Source organism: Cololabis saira, chromosome 21 (assembly GCF_033807715.1).
Source record: "Cololabis saira isolate AMF1-May2022 chromosome 21, fColSai1.1, whole genome shotgun sequence".
Taxonomy (NCBI): domain Eukaryota; kingdom Metazoa; phylum Chordata; class Actinopteri; order Beloniformes; family Belonidae; genus Cololabis; species Cololabis saira.
The window spans coordinates 32,282,163-32,294,712 of NC_084607.1; the positions used below are offsets into that span (position 1 = coordinate 32,282,163).

The following is a 12,550-nucleotide window of genomic DNA, read 5'->3' on the forward strand; positions in this document are numbered from 1 at the left end:
CCATGGCTCTTTGCCGCCTCTCTTGCCCTGGTAAAAAACCATCTGCCCTCCCAGGTGCCTCACCTGTGTCTGCCAAATCCATATCTGTAAACTCACTCGGTGCACTCCAGCTACCCAGTACCTTCAAAATAAAAGCATGGTTAAGTACCAAAAAAACTTAATCAATACTAAATATCATAAACAAACTAAAGGTGTGTTCCCAAAACTAAACCACAAAAACGAACTAAATAATGAATGATTAAATAATGCAAAAGTGACAAATAGCTCCAACATATAATATTACACAAATGATTTAATAAAGTTTGTTTTGTCCATAGCTTTATACCGTCAGCAATGGAGGGTCACACACACCATCTTGTGACTCTGATAAGGTGAGAGGAACAAAAAGAATCAGCAAATTAAATATTTCACAAATGATAATAAAAATGAACATTAGTTTGATTTGATGAATGATAGAATAGAACAGAATCCCATGTGGGAAATTACAGAAAGATATAAAAAAACATGAAATATAGAAAGTATGCAACTCAAAATGACCAAGAAGCAGGATGAATGAGATGAAAGAGGTTTAAGATATGTCCAGATGTTTGCAGATAAGGGGGTCAGTCTGTGCAACCTGGAGCAGAAATCACAATGTACAAAGATGCAATAAAAAAAAAGCAATATCCACACCCATATTTATATAGATGCGTGTGTCTGCGTGTGTGTCTGTGTGTGTAACTTGTGTGAACTGAAGTGTGCTTGTGTCTGACTGTGTGTGTGCTTATTACAAGCAAAAAAATCTTGTTCCACTGGCAGATTTTTCTACTTATTTCAAGTGAAAATTTACTTGAAACAAGTGCAAATTGTCAAATAAGTTATTTTTCTGGTGTTATTTTTCTGGTGATGACTCTAAATGTTGAAATAGCATTAAAACCACATTCATTGATGAAATGACATAAGGGACATAAGTTAACACATCAGACCAACGGGGGGCGGTAAAACCGCACAACGTTTCCTGCCAAACATCTAATGAGCAAGAGAAGAAGAAGTTCCCCGAGTGACGTCATCGTGTGTCGGCTCCAACCCGGAAGTAAACACCGAGTTGTTGTCAAGCAGCTGAGTTCCTCTGGCTCAACAATGACACGCGCTTAGAGGGGCTCTAAATCCACGCTGCGTGTCATGCCCGGTCCGGAATAGTGGAAGTATCGTTTGATACCCAAAGGAACGAGATTCTTTTCGACTTTCCTCCGGTCCGATCACTGAAACAAGGCAAGTTAGTTTAGCAGCAACGCGTTAGCCACCGTTAGCTCAGGGGGACTTGTCTGCTCAGTTTAAACTAATGCTGGTTCAAACTGAGCAGAAATGGTGTCCTTACTGGGGGTTCTCCTGTTCTAGTAAGATGATCTTGGTGTCATGATTTCGTGGTAGTCTTACCTGTAAGTCAGGTAGATAAAACAGGTGTTTCCTTCAGTAGCAGAGGTGGGGATGACATTCCTGTCAACCTGCGGGAGTAAATGCAGTACTGGAGTTGAGGGGGGATGAGGGGGGATGGCATCTCCCCTGAAATAAAAACGCTCAAAATCATCCCCCTGTAAAACTGCCATCCTCCCTTTCCATCCCTTGTCATTTCATCAATGAATGTGGTTTTACTGCTATTTCAACATTTAGAGTCATCACCAGAAAAATAACACCAGAAAAATGTGACAATTTCCACCTGTTTCATGTAAATTTTCACTTGAAATAAGTAGAAAAATCTACCAGTGGGACAAGATTTATCTTGTCATTACAAGCAAAAAAATCTTGTTCCCCTGGCAGATTTTTCTACTTATTTCAAGTGAAAATCTACTTGAAACAGGTGAAAATTGTTGTTTTTTTCCAGTGATGACTCTTGTTTTAAGTGTAATGAGATTTATTTTACTAAAATGAGACATTTTAACTAGAAATAAGACAAATATTCTTGTTAGGATTTTGAGTTTTTGCAGTGATCCATTTTACTTATCCTGTGAAGGACAGAGTCATATTGATAAGTTCAGAAAAGTGTTTTTTATTGTTGTGTTTTGATGTATTTGATGTAAGCCCAGTGGATATTTAAAGCTTACAGAAGGCTGCATTTAACTGCTGCTATGTCATTCCTGCAGTATTTCTGCAGGTGTTTTGGTCAGTGCTATTATTTGTAATATATTATATTATTTGTAATCAGCACAAATTATCTGTCCCTATATGATAAAATCCACCATCCCCCCTGATTTTTTATTTTTTTTTACAACTCCAGTACTGTGTAAATGTCTTAAACTGGGGGTGTAGACAGGCCAGCCGAGCACAGGTAGTCTGTGCTGATGGATCGTGTTCACCAAGAGGGCTGCCAGGCTCCGAGCTTCCTCCATAACACCACGGTCGCTGGTTTGCACCCTTTTCTGATGAAGGCGAGCATTGTCTTCTTCATCTTTGGCTTTTACAATCAAACTTTCATTTCTTCCCCCCAACGCAAGACAAAACTGAAGCCGTCTGGATGCATCACATGCTCTGTATTTCCTGTCCATTTTAAATTGTTACATTATAGAAACACTTATGATCTCTCCATTATTTCCTGATTCGATGCAATTAAAAGGTACTTTATTTATTCCTGAAGGGAAATTAATTGTTGAAGCTGTTATTCAAGTCTACAAAGAGTCTTTATACGTGGTTATAGTATTTATCAATGTAGCTTTTTAAGTTTAGCCTGATATCTATACTGGGAAAGTAAAGGGAAGTTGTCTTAGTCTCTGAGCATTTGCTGCAGCTTTCTGCTCCCTGTGTGCATATTAAACTGCCAAAAACTGAATTTAATTGTCATTTTAAGTGTTTGAGATAAGTTGAAAAACCATTTAAACATACAGACACAGTTGAAAAACCATTTAAACACACAGACACAGTTGAAAAACCATGTAAACATACAGACACAGTTGAAAAACCATGTAAACATACAGACACAGTTGAAAAACCATTTAAACATACAGGCACAGATCCACCTGTGCTTTTTTTCCTGATATCTTCAAAATGAGATCCAGGATGTCAAATAACTCGTCTGAACTGATAGTTAAATAACATACTTTGTGACTGCAAAACATGTCAAGATTGTGTTATAATCCACACAGTGTTTTTTGATTTAAACACAGATTTTTTTTTAACGTAGTATTGAGTGTGATGTTTGCAAACTGACCGTTCTCTGTGTTGCAGTTGTGAATGAGTGACGTGGTGCCCACAGCTCTCACTGAAGTCCAGCTCCGTTTTCTTTGCCACAATGACATAGAGAGTGTCAAGCAGCTCTGTAGTGATTGGTTCCCAATTGAGTAAGATATTACACACTCTTTGATATCTTTGGCTATTTTTATTTATGTTTTTTATAACACTTGTCATTTTCTTGGTAAGATTTAATGGGGGTAAGTAAGTACTGTCCCCAGACTTGAGCAGGAATTAGATACAGAGTTTGTATATCATCTGTTAGTCAGGAAGTTTTTAACTCTGTACTTTTTTTGTCTGAATAATGTTGGAACTACAAGTACTATCCTTTCTAACGTTTGACTCCAGGTACCCAGACTCATGGTATCAAGATATCACCTCCAACAAAAAGTTCTTCTCCCTCGCTGCCACCTTCAGAGGAGGCATCGTGGGAATGATTGTGGCTGAGATCAAAAGCCGTACCAAAGTACATAAAGAGGTACGATGTTCGGTTCTGCTGTCTCTCTCACAAAAACACAAGGCTCAAAAGACCACCCTGACCCAGATCTCTCTGGAGTGTCAGGAAGTGTGTTCATGTCAACCTCCAGATGGAAATGCCATATTTGGATCACTTGCATAGTAATCCCAATTACACCTGTTGGCACAAAGGATCTCCTGTAGAGATCTGAATGGGGGGGGGGGGGGGGGGTGGCGGGGGGGATACACATATGGGATGAGGGAAAACTGATTGAAGAAGGATTGCAAGGACAGCAGGGCAGGAAAAGAACAAAAAATGCAGAGATCTCTCTTCTCAGTAAAATGGGCTTCGTGTTGTCCCGAATTTAGAGATTTATCTATCCATATAAAATTGTAACTGAGGATGGGTAACGTTAACCTGGAAAACCTGGAATCAAATTAGTTTTACTTTACTGAGATCTGCTGCCCTCACTCTGGGCTGCAGCTTTGTTTGTTTGTTTAAAGCTGTTTATACAGTCATTTCCCTTTTAGGACAGGATTTGAATTTAGACATTTGCTTAAACAAAGATGAAGAAAATGTAAAAAAGAAGGCCCAGAGAGAGAATTTAAAACATCTTGAGACTGACTAAATTATAAAGCTAAGATATCATGTCTGAAAATGTCAGAATAATCCAATTTATGGTGACTGAATGAATCATGTTGATTTACTGTGTTTGTCAGGATGGAGACATCCTGGCCTCCAGTTTTCCTGTGGACACACAGGTAGCTTACATCCTGAGCCTGGGAGTGGTCAAAGATTTCAGGAAACATGGCATAGGTACTGACCCCAGACACACACACACACACACACACACACACACACACACACACACACACACACACACACACCATATATAGTTTGTAGCACTTTGTTTCTACTAGCCGTCAAAACGTTGACCATAGCGGGGCAGTGAGGGGTTCTGCACAGCCGTCCCATCAGCCATGAATCTCCTATATTTTAGTGTCTCTCCTCGCTCCTTTTTTTTTCTGTTGATGCTGAGAAATTGAATTGAAATCTTTATTTCGAGCATACAAAAACAGAAAAAACAAAAAAAAAACGATTTCACAAAACAAAAAAGAATATAAATAAACAATCCTTAAACAAAATCTAAGGGAAATAAACATTCATGCCCAAAAAGGAGTAGGAAGAAGTACAAAACGTATGGGTCCTACCCCTTATTTCTATTTCAATTTTTGCTTGAAAATAAAAATAAGAAGAAATAAAACAGCAAGCTTTACTTTAAAAAAAAGAAAAGAAAAAACATGTATACCTGTTATTACCAGAGCAATTATACATATACAACATATATATATAGATATATATATATATACATCTATATACACATCTTATCATAAACAATAGAATAATTATTCTATATACCATTTAATATACATACATTTTGCTGAATCCCCACACAATCACTACCTCATGTCTCCTCTTCCCTGTACTTGGCAAAAATCATTTCTTTGTATTTGCTTTTGAACCTGTAGATGGTTTCATTGTTTCAGCTCCTTACTCAGACTGATCCATAGCCTCACTCCACTGTTTGAAATGCAACATTTTTTCCTTGTAGTTCTACATGACTGTGATTTAAAATTAATTGGTTCCCTTAATTCGTATCTCCCTATCTTTCCTGAAATATTTGCTGTATTTGTCTGGGTAAAGAGTTATTTCTGGCTTTGTATATTATTTGTGCAGTCCTTAACTCTGCAATATCTAACAATTGTATTATTTTGGATTTAATGAATAATGGTGAAATGAGGAAACATTTCACAAGGTTATCTCGCACACCATGTGTCCAAGTTTTCTTTCTTCTTCTCTCCGTTTCTCCTGTCCACCCTGCAGGCTCCCTGCTGCTGGACAGTCTGAAGGAGCACATCTCCACCACGGCCCAGGACCACTGTAAGGCCATCTACCTGCACGTCCTCACCACCAACAGCACTGCCATCCACTTCTATGAGAACAGGGACTTCCGGCAGCACCACTACCTGCCCTACTACTACTCCATACGGGGCGTCCTCAAAGATGGATTCACATACGTGCTCTACATTAACGGGGGTCACCCACCCTGGACAATATTATATCCTTTCACGTGAGGAGGGAAAGCTGCCAGTTGTTCACTGTATTTTAGTGGCTTTTACTTGCCTCGCTGAATCCAGTCTATGCTGTTGTATTATTATTTTTTTTATAGTTTTTATTTGGATCCCCATTAGCTACAGCAATATTATAATACACATATAATACACAGTACATTACAACAAAATATTAAAAGCAAACCTAAAGAGGTAGCATATAAAAAAAGAAAGGAAAAATAGAAAATAAAGAAAAAATAAAAAGTAATTCCGTTTAACATTTAGATATAAATGAAACAATACATACTCATACATTTTATAACATCAACAAATTTAAAAAAAAAATTCAAACAATGAACAGTTATCATAGTTTGCACCAATAACCATTTTTAATAAATATTCATTTATTTATATTATACTGTATATCTATACATATATATATATATATAAATACATACAGTATATACATATACCCATATACTATCTACATTATTTATTTATTTATTTAATAATAATTAAACAAGTTATGATATGAAGAAAAGTCAGTCGGATATACTGTACACTGCAAAAACTTTGTCTTATTTCTAGTTAAAATGTCTAATTTTTAGTAAAAAAAAATCTCATTACACTTAAAACAAGAGTCATTACCAGAAAAATAACTTATTTGACAATTTTCACACGTTTCAAGTAAATCTTCACTTGAAATAAGTGGAAAAATCTGCCAGTGGGACAAGATTTATCTTTTATCTTGTTCCACTGGCAGATTTTTCGACTTATTTTAAATGAAAATCTAGTGTTGTTTTTTCCAGTGATGAGTCTTGTTTTTAAGTGTAATGAGATTTTTTTTTGACTAAAAATGAGACATTTTAACTAGAAATAAGACAAATATTCCTGGTAAGATTTTAAGTTTTTGCAGTGTATGAATCAAATGTCAAAGCAGTATGTTTGTGTTCTTCTTAACCCCGCTCCACTGACTATATCCAGCATATTGGTTCAGCTCTGGCCAGCCTGAGCCCGTGCTCCCTCCCCCAGAGACTGTACCGCCAGGCCCAGTCGCTGCTGCGCTCCTTCCTCCCCTGGTCCAACATCGCCTCCAAGACGGGGATACAGTACAGCAGAACCATGTGACGCGCCGTGCTGAAGTGAGTTCATCTTTCTCTCCGTCTCCCTCTGCAGGTTGCATGTCTCAAGTTGTTCTGATTCACCTTTTGTTCTTACAGGAGGCTCAGTTTTAGGATCCTTGCCAGTCTTCCCATGTACGCGAGCACTCACCCCCCTCCCCTCATCCTGCGTGCAACAACGGATCCAGGTTCCACCTGCGCCTCACTGTTCATACACCACAATCTTTCTTTATACAATACACACATCGTGCACCATCGGCGCAGACTTTGGGTTTGTAGCTCGAGATCTGTGCACGTTGATATATACAGGGTTGTTGCACCGCAGCGCAGGCAAAACTGCAATGTAGTATTTATATTTGTAGACAGTGATTTAAGAAAAACCATCTGATTTTTCTAGCTCTCCATCCCCGACACCCGCCCACATTTGTATAAAACACTATCTCGTACGTACGTACGTACGCCACCTGCAGCCGGGACCCGGCGGCGCCACAGCCCAGTCTCGTCAGACTTGTTTTAAAGACGGACGGACGGACAGACGCACGGACCGCCGGGGAACCCGGTTCCCACACGTTGACCCACAGACACAAAAGCGAAGCACAGATTGTAGTTTTAGCGTGACAGTAAACGCACGCATCAGCAACAGTACGAGGACTAAACCGGATTCCTGTCCCTCCCTCTCACCCACCGTCACAGACTATGTATTCTATTTGTATGTTATATATTCCAAGCTAATATATACATTTATTTCCACGTGTGTGTGCTGTTCGTAGTCCTAGCTGGAGGGTAGTCCATACTCGTCCCCTTTTTTAGCATAGAGAGAATCAAGAGTCGGTTGCACACTGTAGGACGGTCACTCAAGAGCAGATGCGATTGAACGAGCCTGTGACACGTTTATTTATTAGAAGGTTGAAGTAAATCCCATGACCAATAAGAAACTGGAATTTTCCCCATTTAACACTTCTCACTACTGGCAGCGTGTGCAATAATTTTAAGAGTTATTTTAGCAGTTACTTAGTACAATAATGTTAACTTATAACCTTACGCCGTGCTCGGATCTTAGACCTGAGTTTGAGTGGAATAATCCTTTATTACTTGCTGAGGGAAACGACCACAGCGCTGCTCCATGGACCTAACACCAAACAAGAGGAGCCTGGCGGTTTTCTAAGTTCCCCACGTGAAACCCATTCAAGACCACAGGAGTCTTTATTTTAGAGGTTTTTAAAAAGAAGTGGCTGCTGTCCTGTTTTTTAATTGCCTTTCCCCATGGAGTTGATGCGAGAGGGACTCGTGTGGACGCGTAAACGGGTCCCTGGTGAGACTTTAGCGGCCGTCCACAGAGGAGACGAGCAGGAACGTTCCCCGACACCAACATGGCGCACCTCGCGTGCCTGCACGCATGCACGCACGCGTGCGAGTGTGTCCATATATTCACACGGGGTCTGAATTTAGCACCTTTTAAGTGCCAAATATTGGACGAAAGGACGCCGGGAGTAACGCTGTGAGAAAGCAACGTTTTAGTTTGTAGGTTTTATTGTGTTTTGTTGGCGTTCAGGATCATTTTACACCTAATCTGATGTACCAGTCAGGGAGCAACGCATAGCTTTTCTACAGGACCGAGCTGAGGAGAGCTGTGTGTGACCACCGCGCGTGAATCGTTGAGGGTGAACATTTATTACTTGACCTGCCCAGTGGAGGTGACATAGAAGTGCTTTTTCTGACATTGTATATGCAATAAATGAGTTTAATTTAACTGGTTGTAAAGACCGAGCGTCTGACTGCCCCCTGCTCTCAGACCCTTTTAGATTCTTCTGATATTTTATTTGTAATTGTTATCTGAACTTGTACCTTCTCTTTGGTTTTTCATTCCCAACATGCCATGATTTGTACTGTCTGTGGCTCAGTGTTGCATTTCTGTAAATTTGTTAGGACTTGAGAGAAACTGATTAAAACGATGCTCAAAACGAAGCCTGGGTTTCAGTTGTCTGTCTGTCTGTCTGTCTGTCTGTCTGTCTGTCTGTCTGTCTGTCTGTCTGTCTGTCTGTCTGTCTGTCTGTCTGTCTTTCTGAATGAATGAATGAATGAATGAATGAATGAATGAATGAATGAATGAATGAATGGCCTGATTTGTAAAACTCAATGAAATGCCATGCCAAAAACAAAAGAAAAAATCAATTATACAGGACTGTCTCAGAAAATTAGAATATTGTGATAAAGTTCTTTATTTTCTGTAATGCAATTAAAAAAACAAAAATGTCATACATTCTGGATTCATTACAAATCAACTGAAATATTGCAAGCCTTTTATTATTTTAATATTGCTGATTATGGTTTACAGTTTGAGATTAAGATTCCCAGAATATTCTAATTTTTTGAGATAGGATATTTGAGTTTTCTTAAGCTGTAAGCCATGATCAGCAATATTAAAATAATAAAAGGCTTGCAATATTTCAGTTGATTTGTAATGAATCCAGACTGTATGACATTTTTGTTTTTGTAATTGCATTACAGAAAATCACAATATTCTAATTTTCTGAGACAGTCCTGTAAGGGTTTAATTGTGTCCTTCCAGCTTACCTACTGCCATAGAGAGGTAGCAGCCACAGCATCGGGATCCTGCCGCGCCGGTAGTTTACCACAACTGAAATTTTAGCAGATGCAAAATAAAAAAGACAAAATGACTAACTAAATAATTTTGCGCTGGCTTCTCTCCATCCCAGCACCATGATCTCCTGGATCGTCATGTTCATATCTAAAAAAAAAAGCAAAAGATGGGAGCATTATAGCATGACAGGAAATTTGACTTTTTATAGTTTCACATCCTCTTCATTTCGCCACACTCTGTCCATTTCTCAATAATAAAAACTTCCAAACCGTCTGCAGCTGAGTGAGACGCAGTTTAATGTAAAAGAGTAACAGGCTTTCCAGTAAAGGGTTTCTGCCACTTGTATCTCCAAACAAACAAACCCAGCTAACTGAATGAAGAGAGAGAGAAAGTAATCTACTAAACACAGCGATAAACAAAACAGTCGTAGTAGAAGTAAAACTACAGGACTGTCTCAGAAAATTAGAATATTGTGATTTTCTGTAATGCAATTACAAAAACAAAAATGTCATACATTCTGGATTCATTACAAATCAACTGAAATATTGCAAGCCTTTTAATATTGCTGATCATGGCTTACAGCTTAAGAAAACTCAAATATCCTATCTGAAAAAATTTGAATATTCTAGGAATCTGTAACTGTAAACCATAATCATCAATATTAAAATAATAAAAGGCTTGCAATATTTCATTGATTTGTAATGAATCCAGAATGTATGACATTTTTGTTTTTTTAATTGCATTACAGAAAATAAAGAACTTTATCACAATATTCACATTTCTGAGACAGTCCTGTAAGTACTTCAGTACTTCTCCCATGTGAAGGAGCCCAGCTCGGTTGGTTTGGACCTTCTCACAGATTAGATTAGATCGTCATGCTGGTGGGTTCAGTTGTGAAATTTGGGGTATTTTGCATTTTTATGCTTCTTTTCGCTCAATTCCCATTCAGTGCAGCAGGTGTTTTTGTTTAAAGTTTGCCACGGCTGCTGCTCCGGAGGCAGGATGGCTCCTCTTGAGATGATGGACTCATGTCTAAACAGGGATGTCCCTCAAAAACTTAACACGGATAAACTCCTAACATTTAGACTTAATGTTCATAATGCATACGATTATTTATATCTAATCGATTTAATGAGAAAATGAATAACTCAAGGAGCAAAGTGAAGTGACAGGCCGAGTCTTTGAACAGAAAGGCATCAGGAGTCATCATTTATCTCTGATTTAACCACATGGGCCAAGAATCACTGAGAAACCTTCATCAAGCACTGACAAAACAGACATTCAGAAACACCACTGTCCTGTGCAGAAAGGAAGCCAGAAACCTCGTCCAGAGGCCGCGTCAGCATCTCCGGGCTCATCCTGTGGGTCTGCAGGACGGGTCATCACAGTGGGAACGTGGATGGTTGTCACATAAATCAGTATTACAGATTTTTGTTGTAATGGGCTGCCTTCAAATCATTGTCAACAAAGGTCTCCTCAGGAGACCAACAAACGCAAAACAAATTCAAATTCTGGAGATATCTGCTAATGACACACAAAAGCAAACAATGTTCATTGTAATAATATGGAATAAGAATGCAAGAAGAGCAAATATCACGGAGTGATTAATAAAGAGCCTGCCTCATAGAAGGCCCCTGAGCCGTGTTGGCCACAATTACACCATAATTATAGGACATTCTGCATTACACAGGCATGACTGGGGAAGAAGAGGGAACCGCTGCTGGAAGTGGCCTGCCTGAGGTCGGTAGGTTGATAGAAATATCACACCACACAATGTTGCTCTGATGAACTCTCATCACTCATAGAGTCTCAGAGTAATCAATCACCGTGCAATAATAACAATAATAATAATAACACAATCATATGCTGTGACGTTGCACCTTCCAATAATCACATCTACCTCATACTGCTGCACCTTTCACTTTTTAAAAATTGTATATGTTAATAAGAGCTGTCATTTGTCTATTACTTATTTGCTGCCTCAGCAGAGCCACCAAAATCATAAAAGACAGCTCCCACCCCGGCTCTGACCTGTTTGACCTGCTGCCCTCAGGAAAAACTAACAGACTGAAAAACAGCTTTTTCCCCAAAGCCATAATCGCCCTGAACAAAATGTGGATGCCTTCATGTGCGATTACTGTTTATATTTCTTATATTTCTTATCTGTTTGCACTGTCTTGCACTGGAGAGGTGATGCTGCTTTTAATCTCACTGTACCCGTGTATAATGACAATAAAAGTATTCTATTCTATTCTATTCTACTGTAGAGTGAGCGAAAATAACTGAGTCAAATTCCCTGTCTTGTCTGACCTGACCTGGCCAAATAAACATGATTCTGCTTCTGATTAAGGAGTAAAGAACAGACATCCCATCTATCTATCTATCTATCTATCTATCTATCTATCTATCTATCTATCTATCTATCTATCTATCTATCTATCTATCTATCTATCTATCTATCTATCTATCTATCTATCTATCTATCTATCTATCTATCTATCTATCTATCTATCTATCTATCTATCTATCTATCTATCTATCTATCTATCTATCTATCTATCTATCTATATTATATATATAGATATATACCCAGTACTGGAGTTGAGGGGGGATGAGGGTGATGGCATCCCCCCCTGAAATAAAAACGGTCCAAATCATCCCCCCTGTAAAACTGCCATCCCCCCTTTCCATCCCTTATGTCATTTCATCAATGAATGTGGTTTTACTGCTATTTCAACATTTAGAGTCATCACCAGAAAAATAACTTATTTGGCAATTTTCACCTGTTTCAAGTACATTTTCACTTGAAATAAGTAGAAAAATCTGCCAGTGGGACAAGATTTATCTTCTTATTACAAGCAAAAAAGTCTTGTTCCACTGGCAAATTTTTCTACTTATTTTAAGTGAAAATCTACTTGAAACAGGTGAAAATTGTTGTTTTTTTTCCAGTGATGAGTCTTGTTTTAAATGTAATGAGATTTTTTTTTACTAAAATGAGACATTTTAACTAGAAATAAGACAAATATTCTTGCTAAGATTTTGAGTTTTTGCAGTGATC

The 12,550-nt window shown here is 38.5% G+C and overlaps 1 protein-coding gene and 1 long non-coding RNA gene across 2 annotated transcripts; one reads left to right on the forward strand and one right to left on the reverse strand.

Moving 5' to 3' along the window:
* Positions 1 to 70: 70 nt before the first annotated feature.
* On the reverse strand, positions 71 to 1,485 carry LOC133422222 (uncharacterized). Its single transcript, XR_009770728.1, has 3 exons — positions 1,417 to 1,485; positions 326 to 363; positions 71 to 121 (listed from the first exon to the last, which is right to left on the reverse strand). It is a non-coding gene; the product is annotated as an uncharacterized LOC133422222 (long non-coding RNA).
* On the forward strand, positions 1,072 to 8,855 carry nat15 (N-acetyltransferase 15 (GCN5-related, putative)). Its single transcript, XM_061712151.1, has 7 exons — positions 1,072 to 1,251; positions 3,199 to 3,311; positions 3,550 to 3,679; positions 4,378 to 4,474; positions 5,543 to 5,777; positions 6,741 to 6,911; positions 6,990 to 8,855. The coding sequence occupies exons 2-6, from the start codon at positions 3,205 to 3,207 to the stop codon at positions 6,895 to 6,897; spliced, it is 726 nt and encodes a 241-aa protein (XP_061568135.1). The 5' UTR covers positions 1,072 to 1,251; positions 3,199 to 3,204; the 3' UTR covers positions 6,898 to 6,911; positions 6,990 to 8,855.
* Positions 8,856 to 12,550: the final 3,695 nt, after the last annotated feature.

Coding starts and splice junctions, on each gene's coding strand:
- nat15 (XM_061712151.1), top strand. CDS start 3,205: ATGAGTGACGTGGTGCCCACAGCTCTCACTGAAGTCCAGCTCCGTTTT. Junction 3,680..4,377: donor GTACCAAAGTACATAAAGAG/GTACGATGTTCG, acceptor TGTGTTTGTCAG/GATGGAGACATCCTGGCCTC. Junction 4,475..5,542: donor TTTCAGGAAACATGGCATAG/GTACTGACCCCA, acceptor TCCACCCTGCAG/GCTCCCTGCTGCTGGACAGT.